We start from the raw sequence: 24,434 nt of genomic DNA, 5'->3' as shown, positions 1-24,434 counted from the left end.
ATTTTTCTTTCCATTCTTTTATTCAAAATATACCTTGTGATCCTACCAGGAGCACATCTTCTGCTGAGTGGTGCAGCAGATAGCCAAAATCATAGGAAAACTGCAGAAAGGGGACAGAGCTACACAAAAGAGAGAGGAGCAAATTTGGTAGTATCCTTTATATTTATAGCCATCTCTTTCTTCTCTCAGATCACTGTACTATGGAACTGAGTGAGGAGTAGTCATAAGGATGGTCAAGATCCACAGGGTTCCAAATACCTGAGATTCTCTCTGAAAGGTAACAGAGCAATGCAATTTGATCCCTCAGTTCAGCAGGCCTGAGCAGGCCTTGAAGGCTGCTAGTGGAGTAAGCCACAACCTCAGAGTACAGGCACACCGGATGAAACATGAGAGGACATACAGCCATGTTTTTTTTTTCCCTATAAAATGGGAAAGTTTAGAGCAATTTAGAGCCCAAACTCTGCTACCTTTCCTACAAGTAAGAACTTTCCTCAGAGCAACAACACCCTAAAGTCATGCATTTTTGCAAGGACTCCCCTTCTCCTTCCATCCCACATAGTATCAGATATTCTTCTTCCCCCCCCCCCCCTCAAAGTTCATCAGGGGAAATTTTCTCATGTACAAATGTTTGTCACCAGACTTTTTAAGCATTTTCAGACTACAGATTACACCTAGCCTTCATCACCCTGTACACAAGAGAACAGCCGTGACACTTTTTAGGTGGAACCATCATAGAAAACATGGGATTTGACTAAGGACTTCCTCTACTCACTCATACAAGTCTACAGCTTTAAGCGTTGGTTCAAGGAAAGCACCTACAGGTTAGTTCCCCAGAAAGAACCACATGGTATTTGAATTTTTTAAGCCTTGTCCCCATTTTAGATGCATCATATTAAACCTTTGTTTTTTCCTTCTATTTATGGCGGCATATTAAAGCAGTAGAAAGAATAAAATAAAAATCAACCAACATAAGAGGACAGAAATGATTAAAAAACTAGAAATAAAAACACTGAAAGAACTGCAGAATAAATACTTTCACAGAGTACAGAAAAGTACTAAATACAGTACCTACATTAGGAGGGGTCAAATCTGCATTTCATGAAGCAAAACAGGAAAGCATTATAAATCATGAGTCAGATTACAACAGAGCATCTATGATGAAGCTATAAAGAAATGAATGTTTGACATTTTGTCTAAAACTACATTAAGAAAACATAAGTCAAAACACAGGACTTTATGAAAAACAAGCAGAAAAAACACAGGAACAACACCGTCTTTTGATGGTTGAGACCTAATTGACAACACAGGAGTTCTTATTTAGGGGCACAGAAAAGTCTTTTACTTGCTTTTAAACATATAATAATGGCATGGTTATCATCCATCCCGAAAATTTAATTAACTCAAATCTGGCCATTAAAGAACAGCAATCCAGCAGGCAAGTGATTAAGACTTTTCCTAATGGTTATGGCTGAAACTTGGATTTCATCTAAGTATTTTATCAGAGTTCAGAAAGTAGTTCATCTGTTTCTTTTGCAATGCTAACGATAACTCTTATCAATTTGACCCATCAAATCCCAGCTGCAAGTTTATATATAGAAGAGAGGAGCTGAATATTTTCTACCTTCACACAGCTCCCATATACAATTTCAAAAGTATACATTTCCAAGAAAACTGCAGCAGAGGAAGAGCAGGGTTTTCCTTCAATGATTTTTCCCAGACAGCGGGGACTGCAGACACCAGGGATATCACGGCTGACTACTTCCTGTGCTTTGATACTTCTACCACAGCTGGCACCCGTGAAACAAGAAAAGCAGGAAGCCTACAACAAGAGTGGTCTGAGGAACACAAGGTTTGTGAAACAGGGATGCAGCAGAGCAGGCAACTTATGAAAAAATGAGAAGCAAAGGAAGATGGACTCACCTAGATGGAAAGGAAACCTGATAGGAACAGTATGAGGAAGGCAGGAGTAGGCAGTGCAGAGGAATGTGTTAACATTGTTGATGATTCTCCCAAGTGCGTCAACCCTCACTCTCACCTTTCCTTTGAGATCAGTGAACAACTGTGAAATACACTGGTAGGACTGTTTCATTATCCTAGAATAGCTGGTCCACAAAAAGGGTAACAGCCAAAGACAGCTAACAATTACTCCTTTATCTCTAGCAAGAGGGCTCTGAACAGTACAATTAAAGTACAAGCTTAGTGATACATGAGAACCAAATTAGGTATCTGATACAGAGACGTTTTTTGTTTTTTTTTTTTTAAAGTTCCCTCTTTTAAAAGGAAATCAACCATACACACATGCATATGTGTGTATGTAATAACAAAACCTGCAAAGGCATTTGGAAAGACTATAACACAGTAATAGCTTTCCCAATTAGGAAAAACTAGAATTTGTTAATCAGCTAAAATATAAACAATATGGCAAGAAGAACCCAGAAAGTGAATAAGTGGATAGGTTTTGCTCCTGCAAATGAACGACAGAAGGTTATTCAGGAATATCCTTTGGTCAGGCTAATAGAAGCAAATCAAAATCCCACATTCCAATATTTGCGATTATGGGGTCTTTTCTACTATAGGCTTATACTGAAAGCTAATGAAAAAGCTCTATATGCTGGTGTTAACACAGGCACCATCACACAGGGATCCTACATCACAGCCTAGGAGGAATACTTAAGCAGAAATCACTAACATTCTTATTTCCTATATTCTTAGTAAGTTGAATACCTTCTAACAAAGTGAGATCGTAAGATGAATTGTCAGGCTTGTGTAGGGCTGGATATGTGTTAAAGAGATTTGCAACGAAAGCCAAATTGAGTTTAGGGTTGCCTGCAACCACATCAGCTGGAGTTACAAACTGTCTGCAGCCCAATTTGTCTGCCTGTTGGAGCATGTATTCAGCCCTCCTCAAGTCATTTTTATCCTAAAAGAAAAGAAAAAAATTAACTTGTAACAAATACTAGCATGTTCCAAATCTGCAGTCTATCCAATCGTGACCTGTTCCTCCAAAATCTGAGCTAGCTCTTCCAGCCCATAACAATTCCCCTTTTCCTTTCACTTCCATTCTATCCTTCGCTTTTGTGGCTGTCTGCTCAGCATGCCTGAATCACAGCAGCCAGAGATTGTTTCTGTTTTCAGGCTGTTGATTCCCTCATCATGCATTCTGAAACACAGGCCATAGGTTCACCATCTCTGCTTTAGAGTGACATTCTCAAATACAGTAATTACAGATTATCTCCAAAATCCACTTTAAGAGAGTTTGGACTTATCAGAACATCACCTTGTTTTCCATCACATATTTTCCCTCCAGTTGATATAATGTGTAAGGTGTATGAAAAGACAATTTGTTCTTTTTTTTTTTTTTATCTTCAATAGTAATCTGGCTAGAACAACAAAGACTTCAAAACAACATAGCATATACTTTTCACCTCCTCACAGGACTAGAAGTTAATAGAGGGAAATTAATAATTAATATACTGCTGGAATAAAGTCAGTAACTCAACATTGGTACACTCAACCAGAACCTTACTGTACAACAAAGATGCATGCATGTTACTGATACTGGTTTATATAATCATTTCTCTGTAATGAGCTGCAAACTATAGGAATTCACTGGGGAAAAAAGTAACAAAAACCCACCATTCTTTCTCACTCCTCATGAAAAATGAACTGAAGCAACAAATTTAAACAGATCACTCCTCTTGAAGGAAATTGAGAGGACTAAAATTCAGTTATAAAATTATGCATGCATAATTTTCAGTTGAGTTTTCATTATTACAACAAACAATGAGATTTCATTTAAGATTTCTACATATATCATAGGCAGTCAGTTCTATTTTATATACAACACATTTTCCAAGTAAACTTTCCAACCAGCATCAAAAGCTTTTTCAACACCTAGATAAGCTTTTCAGCAGTTCTATCCCTTAATGGCTTGCAAGGAAACACTTCGCTACACTTCCCAGCTGTTTATTGGAAAGGCCAGCATGTTCTGCATGATATGTGAAGCCTACCCTTTTTTCCTTGCTTTAATTCCAACAGAAACGAGGTAGGATATTGTAATACTAATATCATAGGACCCAACCCCACAGTATAGCTGTACAATAACGTAAGTAAAACAGCTCAAAAATTTAAATTGGAGGGTGCATAATCCTGTTCCAGCAGTGCTCTGGAACTTTTTCCTTTCATCTTCCATAGCACTGAGAAATCTTGCTGAGGTTGTATATGCTTTACAAAAGCCAAATGGGATTCTGAGACAGCCTTGACACTAGAATGTTGGATTAGGGTTAGAGTTATCTTTCAGATTTCAGGATACTTACATTAAACCCTGAAAAGTCAATTTCAACGTGCATTTCATCAAATTCACCTCCTTTGGGTGCAATCTGATTTAACAGATGGTAGTATGCTCTGGAATCCTACAACAGAAGAATAATATTAAGAAATTGAGCAAATACATAGCTTTTCATCAGTATTTACTGCTATTTTAGCCTTATTCAGAAGTCACATAAATCAAAAATATGCCATTCTAATTACAGTGAATACTGATAATGTCTTTGAGCCATTTTATTATCATATTCACATAGAGCCTGTTAATCCAGCTAAAAGAACAGAAATGACAGCTAGTTGTTCTGGACAGTGCTAATTATATTAATTCCACTGATTGTGAACTAGGGATCTGCAATTAAGGGAAATATATATATAGGTTACTCACAAAAATAAGAAACAAAAAAGCCTGGATTTTTTTTCTGAGTGTTATTTTATTCCTTCACACTTCTTTTTAAACCAACAGTTTCTTAGATGTTTATTTCCAAATAGCCGCTGCATCTATTTTTTTTTCTTTTTACTTAGTCTCAAGATTAATCTAGTGACAAATGCAGTTTTTAGTATGCTTCTCTTTCTCCTTCCCCAACTAAGAAACTAGAAAAACCAATAACCTACTAGTTTTGAAAGTATTGAATACTTCTCTTACGTAATATATATCACCTCTAATCTACTAGCAGTTTTCACACAAAACCCTAGCTTGCTTTAATATTAGTCTTCTTAGTGACATTCAAAAAGCTACGAACTAGCACTTAGCCTTTTTCCTTTTTTTTCCTCCTTCTGTGAGTACAGAAGGTGTCTTACCACCACAGGGAATATGGCTCCCTTTCTTTTAGTTTTAAAATAGTTTTCTTCTCTGTTTCTTGAGCCGGACTTAACTAAAGTACTAAAGTACTCTGTAGAATGACTGAAAATGAGCACAAGGAACCAGCATGTCTTTCAATACCCTTGGGTCATTAAATTGGAACATCAGCTAAATAGTGATTGAGGAGTTACTCAATCCTTGGATCAAGAAACAGAAGCTACTTCAAAAACCTCTCTGAATAACTGTTCTTTCCATAAATTGTTTCCTCTGTACCCTTCTGTAAAATGCTAGGTACAAAACGCAATAAACATTAGCACATATGCACCAAGAAAAGCTTTTTAAGTAATACTCTTCCTTGAAAAAACGAAAGAAAGAAATTACGGTTTTTGCAAATCCAGAAGCAGAGAAAGATGGCCAAGTAAAAAGGCAACTAACTGGATAGTGCAAATTGTCTTAAGTAGCTCTAATAAAAAATGCTGGAACTGTTTTGAATATAGCCTTATTGGAAATATTCACTCTGCATTGCGGTGTGAAAATATGCAGTACAAGCAACTGAACAGAATATATGAGATCAAAATGTTCTTTCATTGTTGAAAAATGTAGGATTAACATACATATAGAAAAAGCAGAGGACTAATATTCCAAACACTCTTGGATCTGGCTCATCTGTTTTCTATGCATAGTATGCTTTAGTACCACTATACTCAATTACCAGTGATAACAACATACCCTAATGTCTTGACTGAAGTTATTGATTTTCTGCCACCCTGCATTGGCCAGATGGTAGTTCACCCATCGTAACAAGAGGTCTTCTGGGGAAAGCTTCATTAACTGATCTAGTTCTTCCCCTTCATTTAGCAAAGCGATGAGAGCTAAAAAGAAGTTCGAAAGAAAACTGAAATCATTGCCATCATGGTTTCAGAGCACTTAATATTAGAACTCCACATACTCCCAGAGCTGGCATTACTCTTACCTTCATTTCTAGAAATCTCAATATCAGCAAAAAGACCAACTTTAATTATCTGCCACAGAAGACCTAGTACCAAGTGTGGTTTTCCATCTTGCAAATCTTGTGATCCAATATTGACCACTGTACAGCCAATTGCAGACGCTGAGTTCAGGGCCAAGTTTAAGTTTTCCTATTTGGAATAGCAACATTTTATACATTTATGAGGATGTGAATCTTACTAGATTAACCCATATTAAAACAAAATTTTCTAAAAGTTTCTGAAGCTATAAATAGTAATGATTAGTTCAGTGGTGACCATTATACAGCAAAAGACTTTACATGAACTGATACGTCTCAAAAGATAACTGTAAACATTATCCACACTGATTAACACGTACCCACTAAAAAATTGTGGATCAGCTTCCACTGCTTCAATCATTAATCAAAGCCTTATTTATAGTGCACAACGATCACACATACAGACTAGAAAATATTGTCCAAAACACCAGGGACTTTATACTGTGAGAAATGTGTTAACGTGGAATTTTGTCCTATGAAGGAGATTGTTGTCATAGTAATCTTTTTGCTCTTACACCAACTGATATTTATTAAAGCAACTCAAGCTGTAATTGAACAAACAGTATTAAAAAAAAAAAACAACAACAACAAAAAACCCACAGCAATTCAATACGTTGATACTAAAAGTAAAGTCAGTGATTGAGACATGAAAAATTCCAAGAAGAAAAAAAAGATAGCTGTCATATTACTACTTTTTTCCTTCCCAGTACCATACTTGATACACTACATTTGCTTTTTCTGTCTCTAGACAACCTCTGCTGACACATCTTCCTCAATTAAGTAGAGATTACAAGACTCAAGTGGAAGATTTACTTACAGAAATAGTGAAAGGTGTGAGTTTCTTCTTATTAATTGCTCTTTCATCAATGGTATCTGGGACTGAAAAGTTGATCATTTTGCTGGAAACAAAAGTCAGTTTATTCATTTTTTCACTTCACAGAAAATATTTAATTATGGCTTATAAAATATTTATAGTTAGTTTCAAATGTTAATGTCTGACAAGATTAAAAATAAAAAAAAAAGCCTCAACCTCCACATCTTTTCTCCCTAAAAATAACTGTACATTCACACAGAAAACTCCCACATAATACCTACTTAAAGCAATTTGAGCAATTAGGTTTTAGACCTGAGTAACAGAGCATGTCTGTATTGCCAAATAAAGATAGTGAGAGATTGTAACTGTAAACTACTCAGAGTTAAACCGTCTCCAGAGAACATATTTGTACTAAGTAATTCTTTAGGACTGCATTCCTACAGTATTTTCTATCTATGGATGCCTTGTTACGATCATGCTAAAAATTATTATTCACTGAACAGAAAATTACAGCTAAGTAGAGTTAAAAGATATACTGTGCACTCTTTGCAACAGATTTAACTTGGATTTCTGTTCCTCCCATCCTATAATTTAGTACATATAGTAACTTACCCATATTTCAAGTTGCAAGGATTTCTAATTATATCAGCTAATGAATAAGTGAACTCTGTAATTATTTCCATTATTAACAGCCTGTACATATCTGGCATTTATGATTATTGATCTGAAGAGGGAAAAGCTTCTATAATATATACACCGAGTCACATAAAAATGAAGAAGAAACAAAATTTCTACAGGGATATAGATTTTTCCCCACCCTACACACTGGTTAAAATATTTATTAGCTAAGTTCTGATGTTGAAGCCTGTCAGAAGCTTTACAGTTCACATCACTGTGATCAGCACTTAACCTCTGAGAAGAGTTTCTTCTCTTCCATGCAGCCCCACACTCACCAAAGAAGAATGCCATCTGCAAGGGATTTAAAAAGACTAGCATCTGATGGGTTCATGGGGAGAATGTGCTTACAGTCTGGGTCATCTTGTAGAGCTTTATTTATCCAATTAACAAAAGCAACTTTTTCTTCCTCTGAAAGGAAAAAATATCATTTAAACAAGTTATTTTCATTTCCATGAACAAGTACCACTGATCACCAGATTTAGATTAAAGACATTCATCTGCATTAAAGCTCCTTAGCTCCACAGGAGCCAGTCATGGAAGGGAAAATGGCCATAACACACTTATTTTTGCCTTACTGCACCCTCTGAACAACTGGTGATTTTCTGAAGGAAAGCATGAAAATTTAGCAGGTCCTTTTCTGCAGAGCTCCCCTCCAGCAGGTCAGCCCCAACCTGTACTGATACGAACAGTTACTCCACCCCAGGTGCAACACCCTACACTTGCTCTTGCTGAACCTCATCACATTCCTCAAATGTGAAATTCCAGTGCACAGTTCATCTTATCATAAACTATACAGCTCATGAGCCAGATCAGATGAACTGCACTCTAGATGAGTCAGTTTCTCTCCACTAAAACTGAAAAGGTGTCTAAATTTGTTACCTGAATAAGAATGCTGTGTCCCCTCAGTAGATATTGCTGATGTTCCTCCAAGTGCTGTAATACCCAGCTTTTTGTTTATCGATTTTCGGTAAGATTTGCTAACATCTTTACTTTTCAATTCCTGAATTAACTGCAATAAGAAAGATAGAGATCATTTTGTGATTGATAATTCATGATTTAAAATTTAAGTAACTGTTTGAAATTAAGTCCTCAAGAATCAGTAAAGAACCTTCCTACCTTTGTTATTTACAGTAACTCCTGAAAACACATTTTCAACTAGAGCATATTTCTTCTATTTGCTTCATTATAAATTTTGTAGTAAAAAAGTTACTGCATCATGTGCAAGTACACATTCCCTTAAGCAAGTGGACTGATTTTTTTCCTAAGGGCCTACAACATAAACCACATTAGATATACTGATTCATCCTGAATTTATCCTAACACTGTAAAAGTCTCAAAACTGACAATGAGGTTTAGGTAACAGATACAACTCACTGCACTACAGGTATAGTTCAAAACTTGGATGCAAATAATTGCACCTTGCCTATGAACCATTGCAAATTAGAATCCCGTAAAGAAACGATAACTAGTTAAATAAGCAACCTGCTGTGATTAGCAGCAGTACTATAAATACAAAACAAAAACTAGCCATCACCAAATGCACACAAACCAACAGCTTCAAAAGCTTTTTGTTCTCTTAAAGTACACAGAAGATAATCTACACTAGGAAGAAAAAAAAAAGATCTAAGCCCTTCAAATTTGTTCACAAAGGCCAGTATCTAATAAACAACTCTATTAGCAGTGCAACAGTTGGCCAGCAGTTTCTTAAATCTGTAGTCCAGCCCCTAATTGTTAAGGAAATTGAAATTGATGTTAAGAAAATAGATTTTGGCTGGTACAGAGACTCCCATCACATTAGACAGGCAAAGTAACATCTTACATAGCACTATGATTACAGGATGCACTGTAGAAAGAACCAATGGTTGGGTATTTAAAGGAGCTGATGGTAGAGCAGCACAACATTACTTGTGCATTTCAACCTAAACATTTTTTGTTTGTTATGATGTTAATATCAGTTCTCCTCAAGGGCACTCTCTGCAAAGCTGGAGGGAGCTACTGAAAGAAACTTTCCTGTATTCCTGATCAACATTAGACACCTTCTTTCCAGGTCACACATCTCTAATACACTGTAGTTGCATATCACATGTAGATTTTTAAGCACACCATACATATTAAAGAACATCACATTTTATTCTAAAGAAAGTAGCTTAATAATTAGTTCATATTCATTTTCTAGTGACTGGTTATTAAAACCAAACAACTGAACTAAAGAGAGTCCAAAAGAAATATCTTACAGAGACAAATTCTTCAAAGTTTATTTTCCCATCCTTGCTGCTATCTGTTACTGCAAAAATCTTTTCTATGATCTCCCGGACTTTGTAACCAGGCAGTGGTAGGCTTGCTTCTTTAAACAGGTCCTGAAGCTCATAGTCACTGACATACCCACTGTTGTCAATATCTGCAAAGTGAAAACACAAATTGGTTTTATACTTATGTAAAAGATCTAGTAAATTAACTACTAAAAATAAATAAAGTGCAAGAAATACAGCCATAGGAAAAGAATATTTCTTCCTGTGACTTTAACACATAGACACATAAGCATGAAGGAATACCTGTGGATTATACACAACCAGATGGGAAATGTGACATCCTGCTCTGTATTTTCTCAGGAACTATATTAAAATCCAAAAGCACAGCTATGACAAAATAGCAAATTTGTAAATAGCAACATTTAAGCTTTTTTGTTTGTTTTGTTTTTTTTAAGAGTAACAAAGTTCTCAAGAAAACCTTAAAGAGAAGGAAAAATCAATTATTATATCCTAACTGTCAGTGTTATTCTACCTGCAATTAGCAAATTCAAATCTGATGCAAATATTTGTTAAAACATACTCACAAAAACTCTACATGACTCTATACTTTGTTTCTTATCCTATTACCTGATAGAGATTTTCTGTCTTGAAAACTTTTGATGTGATAAGTCTTAATTGTGAAGAACAATAAATAAATACAGATCATCCTGGATTTAAAGGTGACCTTGCTTAATCTACTGACCAGCTCTGTTGGGAGCAATCTGTGCTGCTTCCTTCACTTACACTGGGCTCCCAAAACCACAGCAACAATGTCCACATACAGACAGGATCAGAATGCTTTTTTCAGCAAGACATGTGGTACAGCTCCACTATTGCATAAAAAAAGGGAATGGCCGCATCATGTAAAACACAGATTCAGTGTAATTTGTTTGACTCACAATGGACAACACAACCAAAGGGCAGAAGAATTAAAAATTCTGATCAGGCCAATGTGAGTACAGAAAGCTGTTAAATTCTTAATACAATAAGACCCCTGACCACAGCTAACTGTTATTAAATAGCTTCTGCACTGCTTCATAAGGAAGTCACATTTGAGTGCTAACAAGAGGTTAAAAAAGGTAAAAATAACTGCATTTTTTATTTTTATTTGGCTTTACTGGATTCCACCTGACACCTGTATTTGCAGAAACAGAGTAATACCCATTTTATCCTTTCATACTACGCACAAAGCTATGCATTTCTAACGTAGCTTTCCAGTAGTCTCTTTACTGAGCTGAAGAGATCTAATACCAAAGACTTTTCAGCTTAAGCTGCTTCACAGTTTTTAAATCAAGTGATTCCCATGCCTTAACCCTACAAGAAACTTTTCACTTGTTTAAAGTAGGATTATTTTCTCTTCAAGTACATTATTTTGGAGATACTGACACCAATTTCAGCTGCTGCTAAGACAGATATTTTTTATTTATATATTTTAGCTAACTTAAAACACAAAATCACATCCAAACAAGAAGAGAAATTACTATTTGAAAGAATGCAAGCCAAGCAGAGTCAATTATCCACATCAATAAAAATATTTAACAGTTTTAATCAAAGCAAAATTTTCTTCAGATTTAACAAGTTCCAATAATTGAACTTTGAGACCTATAAAGAATTCATGAACATTACAACTGCTCATCATGCAAAGTTAAATTAATTCATGTGATTTAAATGCTGAAATTCAAAGATGTGAACAAATACACAATTTTAGTGAAAAGAAGTTTTAAAGTAAGCATTTCTATTTTCTTAGTCATTATTGGCAGCAGAAAAAAAAAAAAAAAAAAAAAAAAAAAGCAAACAGTTCTATCAAAATAAACTGTTCCACAAAGATTTCTTCTCCAAAAGCAGACATGGCTCGTGATTATTGGCAACCTCATGATTTTCTTAGTCAAAACATACCTATCTTATCAAATGCTTCTCTTAGTTCCTCAAGCTCCTCACGAGAGATGGTAGTTACATTGTTCTCCATCTTCTAACAGCAAGAAGCGTTGTCCACAGTTGCTTATACCTAACAATAATGGATAGGAAATACTATATTATATCGGCTCCAAATAAAAACAAAAGGGACTCAAGTTTTCAGTATGAGGCGCCAGACATGAATGGCAGCTCCAGGCCTGATACATATGAAACACACAGGAATTTTCTCTAATAGGAACTGAGGGTTTACAGTAGCAACACCAACTTCCATACTCCGGACTATTTCATTCAAATAGAGTATTAAACAACAATTGATTCCCAATATTTGAGCATTCTTCCCACATGAAAACCATCACCTCACATTTCAAAAAACAGGTTTTAGAGAAATTAATTTTTAAATACAATGTAGCATCATTGCTGGTTAGTGGTTCGCATTAAGATCTAGTCATGCAAAGCACTAAGCATTTGCACAGTAATTCTCAGTGGGACACATTCAAGTTGCCTAGCAGCAGTGAACACTGGTGCATCCTTCCATAGCTGCTACAGAAGTCACCATCTCCTGACAAGCCCATGACATTGTAATACCCTCAAATAAAGGAATAAAGCACCTTAACTTAGCTCACTGACAGCACTCTCAATATGAAGCCACTCCCTCCACCCAACTCCATAAAAAATACAAATCCAAACTGAAAACACATGCCCAAGGGCTGACAATAACACCCTATGACAAATACTTGTTTCCTCTTATCTATACTCTCTACACCAGAGTGATTCAGCCTTTGGTTAGCCAGTACAAGTCTGAACAGAAGTTGCACTCAATTATCTTAATGTGCAAGGTTATAACTGCGTTAGTCTTTTTCCACTATGCGCGTGCTATGTGTGCACACAATTAAGTCTACTGTGTCACTCATCTCAGCATGGCAGAGCAGTGCAAGGCACCGGGCTGGTGCACAGCATTCTTCAGATGGTGCTGGAACTCTCATTTCACAGGAGCTCTGTCTTTGCTTTTTAAAGTTTATGCTCATTTTCTTCAAAAAGTGAATGGCTTGAAAGTTGTATGAGAATCTCAACAACTTCAACTGAAGTCCTGGATGTTAACGAAAACAAGTATCAAGAGACTGAAGAAAGCTTTTAATGTAGCAGATGCACTGCCAGACCACTCAAGCAAATAACTTAAGGAAACATTTGTCACAACAGTGAGTGACTGTCTCAAAGTACAAAAGTGAAATATTCATCCATTCGTTTGGGCTCTACCTGCAGCATAAGCATTTCTTTATCTCCACTTGCACTGCTGTACGAAAGAACAAGAAAGTCAAGTACCACACAACTGATTTCACTGCAGGTAAAGTTTCTGCTTTCCCCCCCACCCCGCCTTTTTCCCCAAGTAAATCCACACTTATTTAGTTTTCTTCTCTGATGCTAAAGAAGAGTTCTCAAACATGTGCTGTTATAACTAAATCCTGTCTGCTTCACCTATGTTAATATTGTCTATCATTGCTGAGTCTGCTCTTGTGAGTCACGCAGGATACAGCCTTGAGTGTGGGTGGTGAGTTAAATCTTTTTCCTTCATGTCACTCCATCTTACTTAAGTACTTGATTTAAAATCCCACTCATCCATTTTGCTCAGCTTACTGGCAGCACACACCAGTCTTCATAATAAAGCAACAAACAAATGAAAACTTTGTACACCTGTTTTTGGAAGTGCAAATTCCTTGAACAGAAATCTGATAAGGCAATTAAGAATGAAGAAGCAAAGAATGAACTGAAAAAAAATGCAAACATTGAAATCTAAATTACTAGGGAAATGTAAAGAGCTGAAGCTGCAGGGACATGGAAGACAGCACCTCAACATACAAAAACAAGATGTCAAAGCCCAAGTGGAATATTTAGCCACCGTGATGCAAAAAACAACATTTCTGTCATACTGTTCACATTTTAAATTGCTTATTTTTACTACAAGTAAAATTTTTTCAAGCAGTTTTTCAAAAGTTGCAATTCAGTTTATGCCTCTCTTCATTTATTATGATTACTTAGATTTCCCATCACACTCTTACAGATAACAGCACTCTTGGATGTCCAAAAACACTGATTGTTTCAGTAACAGTGTAGCAACAACAATGCTACAAGGAAGCAGATAAATAAAGCTAATACCTCAGCTTTAAAGAGACAGTCTTAAATACCCTATTACATAATTACTGTGTAAATTAGCTGGTCAATTAAATGGCAGAAGTCTGCAATTACTGTTCTGGCATTCAGAAGAGACCAAGTTTGAGCAAGCAAAGCCAGTACTCAGAATTTTTAGACATACCAGACAATTTCAATATCAAATCAGGAAGCTACTGAATCCACGCTAACAAATCCCTTTCACACACATCACCACCCAGGGCAGTTCTGACAAGACAACAAGTCTACAAAGGTACACATCCACTGGAACTCTGGCCACCTGCTAATAATATATATCCATTTACAGATAACATTTATCTATACCCTGGTAGTGTTCATATGAGATGAACACACTCTGTAGCCTTTGCTTACATCAAGCCATCTCTTTCTGCCCAAGGATGAGGCTTGTACCTACCCTGTTTTCTTGGGGGAAAGGATCCCTTATGCTCTACTGAGCCTAAGCCAACATGCTTAGCATGAACAGCCAACATCTCTGTGTCCCTAGCCTACCTTCTGCTCCTCCTGGAAGGCTTTCTGAAGACAATACAAGGAAGTCTAGAAACATTCCACATCTGAAAATAATAGAAATTACTGCTTGGTATCACAGAACTCCTTTGTGCATGGAAGCGCATTTGCAGCTGTGCAAAAGCCAGGGATAAAGTGAGCAGCCCAAACTGCAACTCTCTTCTCTTTCCTACCTATTACCAAAGCTGTCAGAAAATAAAAAATAAAAAAAAAGACCAACAGATATGAAATCCGGCCCAATGGTTTCCTTTATCCCTGCAGGCAATTGGCAATTTCTTTTCCACCTCTTCATTTCTGATTCTATTTGCTCTGTTCTCATGCTGCAGCTGCTTCTACAACCACAACAGACATTACAAAAGCTGACTCAAGAGCTTATTTTCTTTTGTTACTGTTCTTTTTATCTGGTATTAAAAACACACTTCTCTATCACTGGTGCAAATGCTACTCTTTCTGCATCATAGCAGCCAAGCTACTGCACTTACCAAATACAGACAGTGCAGACAAATTACTGCTTTTATGACAGCAGATGCCAACAACCAGTTATTATCTCAATTGCAAAGTATTCAAATTCTTCTTTTCTCATCAGGCTTTGACTCAAGATGATATACAGTTTAATGCAAAGTGTAGTATATCTAGGATTCCTAAGGCCAAATTTTAAGCTCTTGGAAGATTAAATTAGAAGTTTTGTTCTGCTTTAGTGAGAAACAAAGGTACAAGACAACAAAAAGGAACTTTATAATGAGGATATGCATCAGCTATTTTCCTTATTCAGTACGGAGAGCAAATCATATATCGTCAGAGAGGAAAAGAATAGCAAATATATTGGAACCAAGGAAAAGACTTGCGTAAATAGCAAGCATTAGAATTAACTGCCATTGATAGACAGAATTTCAGCTTTATATGAACATATAAATACATATGCAAACATCTCTAATGTCTTTTCAATTATGTAGAACTCCCATCCAATCTTTCTTCACATCTTACACTGAAAGATCTTTTTACTTACACCAGGTTTATTCTTGACTTTCAAATAAAAAGCTGAATAGCCAACTGAATCGTTAAACAGTGTGTAATTTATTTTAGGCATTCCAGTACAAGCACATAAAACTTTTTTAATGTCTTTTAATCTTGATGAGAAAGTGAACAGTCACTTAGTAGTATTCAGTGATTTCATTACTTTTATATTGATAGAGTTAAAATTTGTGTAGGAGACGGAAAGATAATTTGTCTTGTATCAGAGGAAAGAGTTGCAGGAGAGAGACGTGAATTATGCACAGTGCTATCGAAAGTGAAAGATGACTTAATTGTTCCCTTAGGGTAGAATGGGGGAATCCAATACACCTGCAGAACAATGGGCTATCAACACTGGGACTTAGAAAGAAAATATATATGGATATATATATATTTATATATATCCATTTCTGTGCATATATGCATTCCTGTGAACATATATATAAATGGATGTGCATTCATGTAAAAAAAGAACAACTGCTGAAGCACGATACTAAATTTTGAAAGAAAAGAAGAGGCAGTGTATCATTTATCAGGTACAGCCATTAACAGAGTAACATGAACTAGAAAGTCCTTACTTGAACTTCTATTTTGTTACATAAAAAAAAAACAAACTACACAAGCAAAATAGTTCTTTAAAAAAATCATAGAGTCAGTGTGAACCTTCATTACATCAAATGGTCTGAAGATGCATCTTTTCTGTGTTGGTTTATAAACATCACTAGATTTATCATTAGACATTTATGGTCAAAGGTATTTAGTAATTACTGTATGTTTATGTGAATTCAATTATTGTAGAAATAAATTTTAAAAACTCACTTAGCAGAATCATTTTGTGAGACTTAAATCAGGATGAAGAACCACTTAGTACAAAGCAGATACATTTAGTTTAGAGAACTACCTTTTCAACCAAACAGAACGCCCCTGGCTTCCTTTGGCTGCTGAGCGCACAGAGCAGCCATGCAAATTCATCCATGCTATCAGTTTCAGCTCATTTCCTTCACATACATCATTCAACACGATCTCAGTCTGCCTGGGCTTTGTATTGCTGCATTCAGCACCAATAGAAAACATCAATGGAAAACTTACCCATGCCAGAAGGACCACCTCTGAAAAAGTAGCTCTGAAACAATGCTATTGCACCCTGAGTTCATAGAAATAGCTTTCCAGAAACATTCTGGAAACTCTCAGGTGTTTTCAGTTCAGCTACAAGAACAGTTTGGGCTGAATTTGCCCAAAGAGATTGTCTCAGGCCATGAGTGACCTCTTCTGTTTTGGCTATTTTCCTCAAAGTCTGACAGGTTCCATCTGCACTCAGCAAAAAACTGGAAGCATTTCATCTCCTCTCTGTTCTGGAACAGGGGCTTGAAACAAGCCTTGCCCACACCCACAGGCCAAGCAACATCTGCTCACCCAATGTTAACCCAGATACAGTCTGATATATAAAATTCTTTAAAATTCCTGTTTCAGTGTGTTGTGTCAAGGTTTCCTTGAGGCTGTACTCCTCCGTTTCACCTGCAATAGGCACACTGTAGTGCAGAACAGAGGGTGGCAAGCAGGAACGCTCCCTGCCACTGCTCCACACACCTACCCCTCTAGCTCCAAAGGTCCCAAGCTGAGCACAGAGGTGATCCCCAGGCTGCGCAGTCCCGCAACAGCCTGCAGACCAAAACTCTGCCTTTTCCTTGCATCAGCTGCTTAACTACAGCAAACTGTGCTTTCAATGAGCACATCATCCTCAACAGCAAATCTAAACACTGTTAAACTGGGATACTGAAATAATACAGATCAACACCACTGGCCCCACAGAGTTGCATGCACATTAACAAGGACTTTCTGATGTTAACACTAGTTGCTAACAGTATTTCCTCATGTTTATAAAACACAATCATTGAGAACACACCGGTTTCAGAGTACAAGTAGCACAGAACAGTAAGGAAGTTTAATCAGTATCTGCAATGCAGTGCATCCTGGGCTCCCTACCTGCTAACAAGCCATCTCCAGATCATGAAAAAATAGATGGTTTTCCAAAACAAGACATCCCGTCACCTGAAGGAAAGTCACAGCTTTGAGAAGACACTCTCTTCACATCTGATTTTATCAGAGCTTCCAGATTAGGAATTCTCATCTGTCTGCATGTCATATGTAACACACATCAGCTTTCCACTAAATTAGAATGAAGAGATTTGAAGTACAGTATGTAACAAAATACTCAACAGCTGTGTTATAATAAGAAACAAGTGAAGGGACATCAAAATAAATTCCATACAGAATCTCTGCCATGGTTAAACTTGAAGAACTCTGATCCAAACTAAAGGCTGGACACAGTGACTCTGCTAAAGGGGCACTTAGTCTGAGATTTATTACACATAACCTTTGTCTTGGTGAAAGTTCATTAACTCTCGCCAGGACAAGCACATGCACATAAGGAAAATGAAAGCACTGTGGGAATTTGAATGCACTCAAACCATAAATCTCAGTTACCTGTTGTGTTACTCTAAGCTCCTCTCGTGCTCACTTTTGAATATTTTTACATATTTGCTTCATTCCTCAACAACATGAACATTTGATTGGGAAATTATCACAGAAGACATAAAGACTTCATATTTCACATAAACATAGCAACTATCCACTAGTAAGACGCTACTTTCACTAAGAATATTTTTAGGTCCTATAAATAAAATAAGCTTATGTTCTCAAGAAAATGAAATAAAATAAACAAGAACTTTGCTAGAATCTGCAGAAGAAAAGGATTAGCTCTATCTTGCCCTTTAAAGACATTTAGTTTTCCTTTTTCCAGACAGAAAGTTTGGTCGCTGAGCTAGAGGTATGCAAGGTTAAATGTCTTCACGGCCTTACAATATACAAAAATGTGCCTCTGCTGTACAGCTTCAAGCTCTGAAACACCCTATCTGAGCCTCACAGTTGGTCTCAAGATCAGTTACTGCCACAAGTGCTTAGGGAATGTCTTCCAGAGGATCACAATGCACCTGATCAGGTATCACCCACAACAGAGGTACCAGAGTCACTACAGACAAGTTATTCAGGCTTGGGAATTCCAGCAACTACAACTGCTATCAGCTGAATTTGCAGATCTTCAGAACCTCTGACAATCACACCGTAAAATAAAACAAACTACTGAAAAAAATTGTGTTTAGGCTACTTGTTTCTAGTGATCCTCCCCCTTCCCTGCCCCGAGAGAAAAGGAATCAGCTCTTATTTACCACTGCTATAGATGTGCCATTGTTAGTGAAAATACAGATGTATCTCAAGGTTTCAGTTACATTGTTCATTATACACGTGGAAAAAACACAATGACATAGAACAGTGCATTTTAAAATAGATACTAGGATTTTCAGGTAAGACGCTCTTGCACTCATTGATAAAACCTGCTTACCACAACTACAAAAAGGGACAGGGAAGAATGGGCAAAAATTGCATCTAGAAAACTGGGACTAGGGAAATCCCTCGGCAAATAGGAGCTCATGCAAAAGAACATTCTTTTGTTTAGGACTCACTAGAACACTGCCAATTCTGTAACTCAAAGTAACATTAGCAGAAGTGGAGCTACCCCCATTCAGCTCATTTTTATCAAAGAGTATGAAGATTTGTTTGCCTTTTTAAAATACAAATTAAACATTTAAAGGCACTGTTTACAAAGCCAAAAACTTGTTTATCTATTTTACAGGTGGCACTATCTGTATTTAAAGTAATCCATAACTGCAGAGCTAGCTTCAAGTTAATTAACAGGGAAGTAACAGTTTGTATGTGGGTCAAAGTAGATTAAGGTGACTCAGTGGAAGAGACTGCCTCACACTATCAGCACCACCATTAAGTTGTTTAGAAAGCACAACCACAGTCATATTTACACTGGTCCAGGGAAACAGACTGATTCCCGAGCAGAAAACATGTACGCCTCTTACAAGAAGTTCAATCAATGTAATATATTATTGCAGTTCATGTGAGTTTCACTATTATCTCCTGTGTTATCATCTATCACATAGATTTTTGGATTCTCTCCAAAAACCACTTTATTATACTGAAACCTGTGTCCCATGCTGACTACTCACATGGATTCCAGCACACAGACATGCCAGGCCCCAGTAACTATACCTCTCCAGCTCCTCCTACACCATGTCTTACCTCGCTGGTAAGTACAGCACTGCTCAGAGCAGCCACCCAGTAATCCACCAGGTAAATGCACATCTCCAGGAGGCCAGAATTGGCAAAAATCACACTTTCTAATTAGGAGATTAACAAAATGACACAGCATGTGTTAAGAACATCTGTGCAGCCCTCTGCTAATCAGGGTGCTGAGAACTCAGCTCAACCAACAGACCGGAGGGGGGGAAAAAGATACAGTTAATAACAGAAAAACAAAAATGACCCTTGGAGAGGGAAGCTGGTACCTCAGGTGGTGCCACCAAAAGCAAGAAAACATGGTGGGCTGAACTAGCAACACAGTCCCACAGCACAGGGTGCACATCCACACATGCAAATCCAGCAGGGAAACTTCAGTAAGACGCATCAAAGTAGCACAGCAGCTTTTCCATGCAAATGCAAGTTAGATGCAAAATAACCATCATCAACATAAAGAAAATTCGGCAAAAAGTAGGAAACAGTTTGTGCTGAAGTCCACTTGATTGTCATTCACAGCTATGATAAATATACTTTTTAAAAATCCAAATTTGATTTAACTGTCACATTTCCCTGAAGCAAACCTCACTGAAATATAAACGGAAAGGATACACTATCAAAGCAAGATAATTCAGGCCCTCCATCCTGAAGGTATTCTTTTGTGCCCAGGCTGACATTACATATCAAGTTTACAACAGCAAAGGAAGAGAGTTAAAAAACACACCAGTTAGTGATACTTAATCTCTTCTTTTCTGGCTAGGTTTACATACATACAGCTTTTGCTAACATGGAGCTGAAATTATCAATAAAAACAGCAGCATTTTATAGAAAATTCCCACATAAATGTTCTGCAGTACACATCCTGTCTAGCAAACAAAAGCTGAAATTCTTACTGAAACAATTCTGTCAGTAAGACCTTCACCTATGCAGGCAGCCAAACCTGCGCTCAGATCTCACCATGTGTTGGCAAGAGGCTCATTCCATAGAAATGGGCAGAGTACTGAAAAGCTCCATCAAAATATGGGAACTGATAACACCGGAAGTCACTGACTGAGTCTCATAGTCTTCCTTTAAATTACAATTGAAGTATTACCCTCCTGAAAGGGATAGTACTGCTATAGGCAATCAGCTGCAAATACAGTGTGATGCCAAGCGTTTATAGTGGGGAAGTAAAGGTAATCAAACATGAGAATGAACAAATAGCACAGTTTTTCTGTGCTAGGTACCAGTTTCTAGCACAGCAATTGTCACCTACAGCTTCAAAGGAAAACTCCTTTTACTAATATTTCGTTCCAGTTTCCCACGTTACATGTCTCAGTTAGTCAGAGTTTGCTGGCTTTTACATTCCAGTAGCTACAATCAATGTGTACTCACCTTCAGCTGTTTAATCTTGTAATATTTCACGATGTCTCTTACACAGCTGCCAGTGCTCCCAAGCCTCTGTTTCTTCAAGACTTGGTGCTGCTTAAGAGGTGAAATAAAAGATACTCGTTGTTGTAATTTAGTAATTTCTCCTTCTCCACTAATCATAACTTAAAGCAACACATCTTTTTTTCAGGTCAGCTGGAACATTATGGATCATTTTTCTCTTCTCCAGGAGTTAAAAACAACACTGAGTTAGCACCTAATTTATAATGTAAACTCAGAAACAAATCTACCAATGAACAAACAGCCCAAGAGGCAAAAGGAGAGGAGATCTTAAAATGGTGCAGCTACAGCACCCAATAGAAAACCACCGCCTTTATCTGTCAGCATGCACCCTGCCAGGCTGTGCACAGAACCCTTCAGCTGCTACAAATACCAGAAACCCAGCAGAGAGACGCTGGCTAACTCTTACTAATGAACTTAGTCTTAAGGTCACCCCAGAAGTTAATCGTGTGAAGATCATTACAAGTAACAACAAACGCATATTCATTCTCCCCAGCAATTCCATTTCCATCCCAGCACATTTTAGATGCCAGTTAGTTGCAGTCACTAAACAGCACCCAACTATTCTGCGTTTCTAGAGCATTTTAAGTTTTCATTAATTGCCAGAGGGCAAAACAGCTCTCTGTTACCTGCTAATTCCTTGTTCAACTCTACATGGTTCAAAAGATTATTAGAAGATTAGTCTGATCAGCTACTACACTACAACCACGCCAGGATTTTCTGTCATGGAAAATTCATAGGTTATTTTTGCTTTTCTTTCATCATTGGCCAAGCTGGAGAGAGAGGGAGGGTCTTCTGCAGTATGCAGCAAAAGCAACCGGCAGCCTTTTAAAGCCTCCCAGTTGCTGCAGAGACCACAGATGCGTCAGTGCTGCCCATCCAGGAGCTCCCAGTCTTACAGAGCTGTGCTGCGAAAGTGCAGGGGATAAAAGAAGCAAAGCAGAAGATCAGATCGACCAGAACTGAACAGAGTTTTGTCTTAGCTTCTAAACTAGAAGAGTATCTGAAGCACACAAAGTTTGTTTGCCCTTACTGTTGTTCTTAAGCCAGAAGAAAACATACAACTGTCATTTTAAATCACAGTTGGAGGAGAAAAAGATATTTCTCTGCAAAGTACATGTAAACTAAACTTGCCCTGGCGCAACTTGAGGCCATTTCCCCTTGTCCTGTCACTTGTCACCAGTGAGAAACTTAAACGCAAGATACAGCTGTATTCCAAAACAAGCGCTTGAAATGTTTCAAAGGTACCCATCTCCTCCTCAGGATTAAGAGCGCTCTTCCAACCTGGCCAATTTGGCTAGGATGGGTGTTTGAGAAAGGAAATGTTGGTAGGACACTGCTTTTCCCTCTGAGCTCTCCTCTAACCTTATTTGCAGGACTTTCCTCTTGCTATTTGGTACCGTATTTTTGTAATCCAACAGGAACAAGAAAAATTCTAACACCCTCCCCATCCCAGTTTGATGTAGGGTACAGATAACAGACAGATAAAAGCACCTGCAATCCTTTAAGCATGTACCATTTACCTCATACAGCAGAATACAAAATTAACACTTGCCTATGTATACATAATTAGGAAGTAAGGCATTTTAAATTACTGTCCAGAAGTAACAGCTGAACGCTGGCCTGTTTTCCAGAACTGCCAGATAACATTCAGTCTTCTCAAACCGTGATTGAAGCCTTCCAAGTAAAATATTTAATACTTCTTTCATTGCAGCTCTTTTGTTAGCACATGGAGAGCAAATTTCCATGCATTCAGAAACAAAAATAGTAGCTAAAAACTTAATTGTGATCAACTCTTGGATACACTGTCTTGCGACTGATCAGTTCTTCTACAGTGGCAAAACACGCCTCTAGAAAAGAGCTCTCAAGATATAATTTTCATTTTATCCGTATTTCAGCTAAACAAGCAAATATTCAGGATTTTAAATTAGCTGCAAATCTACACTGTGTGGCTTCTCCTCCCCTTGACCCTCACTGAAGCTGTACAAGCCTACCATGTTGTTTGCTGGAACACTGCACAGCGTGAGCTCACAACAAGAACTCATTTTTAAGCTCCCCAAATTATTGCTCCAACATTAAATACTAATCTATCCTTAGATCCTATTTTTAAACTTCAAAACATGGCACAGAAATATTTACTATTATTATTTCTCATTCACATACTGAGGGAGAAGCCTTCCTGCCCTCCCACCACTCCTCCTGTGGCTGAGGAGACCAGCTGGAAGCCACACCACCCTCAGTAACACCGACACAAGCATTTTTGGGGGAGAGCACAGACTACAGCAGGACCCAACTGCATGTGCAACATATGCTTAGTCTGTTGAGAAAGGATTAGTTGATGTGGATTAACCCTCCTGAGTTTAAGTGCTTTGATCTTAATTAATTTACTTAGTAAAAAGGAGACAACTGAAAAAATACACTGAGCTGTTACTGATCCATCAGTACTATTTAATGATAAAAAGAGTAAGAGCTTGACACACATGCAAAAAGATGAATGTAGTTTTCCTGTTCACAACAAATTTTGTTTAGCCAAAGACCTGCCTTCTCCTGAGAGCAAGATGCAAACATTGACTCCATAGCAATAATTTTAACAGTACATTCCAAAATGTATGAAAGATTATTAACAAAATGAAAAGATTAATACATTTTCAGCAAATAAAACTGGATTATACTGGATCCAGCACTTTTTTTTTTGCTACTATCTATTCTTACTAACAACACAACCCCACAAGTACGTTGATAATCCCTTTTCCACCAAAAGCACACAGTCTGCTTTATGCATTATTTATTTCCTGAGGCTGAGCAATACCAGTGTCACTGATGAGCTGCTGTGAGGCACTGCCTTAATTCTCCTCAGAAACCTCTAATAATAGCAGTAATCAAGCGCACATATCCAAAACCATCCAGTAATTCATCTGCTAATTTACATTTAGAAGAAAAGAAACAAATAATAAGGTATGTAATGAGGATCTAAGTGGCATTTAGTATTAATCAAAGCTGGAGTCATGTAACGAGCCATTTTATCACAAACTCAATCCACTAGATAACAGAGAAATCACCCTTGCCATTTAGTTTTGCATCCATTCTTTACGTGCATAGCTAGTGATGATTTAATACTCTTTAATAAGTGATAGGACATGATGACAGTGCAGAACTGGTTCTACCAGTAAACTAGAATCCTTGATCCCTATTCAATCTGGTCTGACTAACCATAGTTTGTTGGGTTTCTTGTTAATTCCCTTTGCACACCACGTTGCAATCACTGAATGTCAAGGCTGAAATTAGTCCATGATACAGCATCCTACATAGAATACCCTCAAAAGTAAT

At 37.3% G+C, this 24,434-nt stretch overlaps 1 protein-coding gene across 1 annotated transcript in view; it reads right to left on the bottom strand.

The window, feature by feature from the left end:
- The window catches only part of PLS1 (plastin 1), a 35,124-nt gene that overhangs the window by 7,074 nt on the left and 3,616 nt on the right, over nucleotides 1-24,434 (bottom strand). Inside the window, exons 2-11 of the mRNA XM_015871471.1 lie at nucleotides 21,054-21,143; nucleotides 11,826-11,934; nucleotides 9,876-10,039; nucleotides 8,521-8,650; nucleotides 7,917-8,049; nucleotides 6,967-7,048; nucleotides 6,096-6,261; nucleotides 5,852-5,994; nucleotides 4,317-4,412; nucleotides 2,725-2,920 (exon numbers count right to left, since the gene is read on the bottom strand). Coding sequence (XP_015726957.1) covers nucleotides 2,725-2,920; nucleotides 4,317-4,412; nucleotides 5,852-5,994; nucleotides 6,096-6,261; nucleotides 6,967-7,048; nucleotides 7,917-8,049; nucleotides 8,521-8,650; nucleotides 9,876-10,039; nucleotides 11,826-11,895 — 1,180 coding nt within the window. The 5' untranslated portion in view covers nucleotides 11,896-11,934; nucleotides 21,054-21,143. The remainder of the gene's footprint in view (nucleotides 1-2,724; nucleotides 2,921-4,316; nucleotides 4,413-5,851; nucleotides 5,995-6,095; nucleotides 6,262-6,966; nucleotides 7,049-7,916; nucleotides 8,050-8,520; nucleotides 8,651-9,875; nucleotides 10,040-11,825; nucleotides 11,935-21,053; nucleotides 21,144-24,434) is intronic.

The sequence above is a fragment of the Coturnix japonica genome, chromosome 9, assembly GCF_001577835.2.
Source record: "Coturnix japonica isolate 7356 chromosome 9, Coturnix japonica 2.1, whole genome shotgun sequence".
Taxonomy (NCBI): Eukaryota; Metazoa; Chordata; class Aves; order Galliformes; family Phasianidae; genus Coturnix; species Coturnix japonica.
The sequence above is the reverse complement of the archived record's forward strand: the minus strand, read 5'-3'. Positions and strand labels throughout refer to the sequence as shown.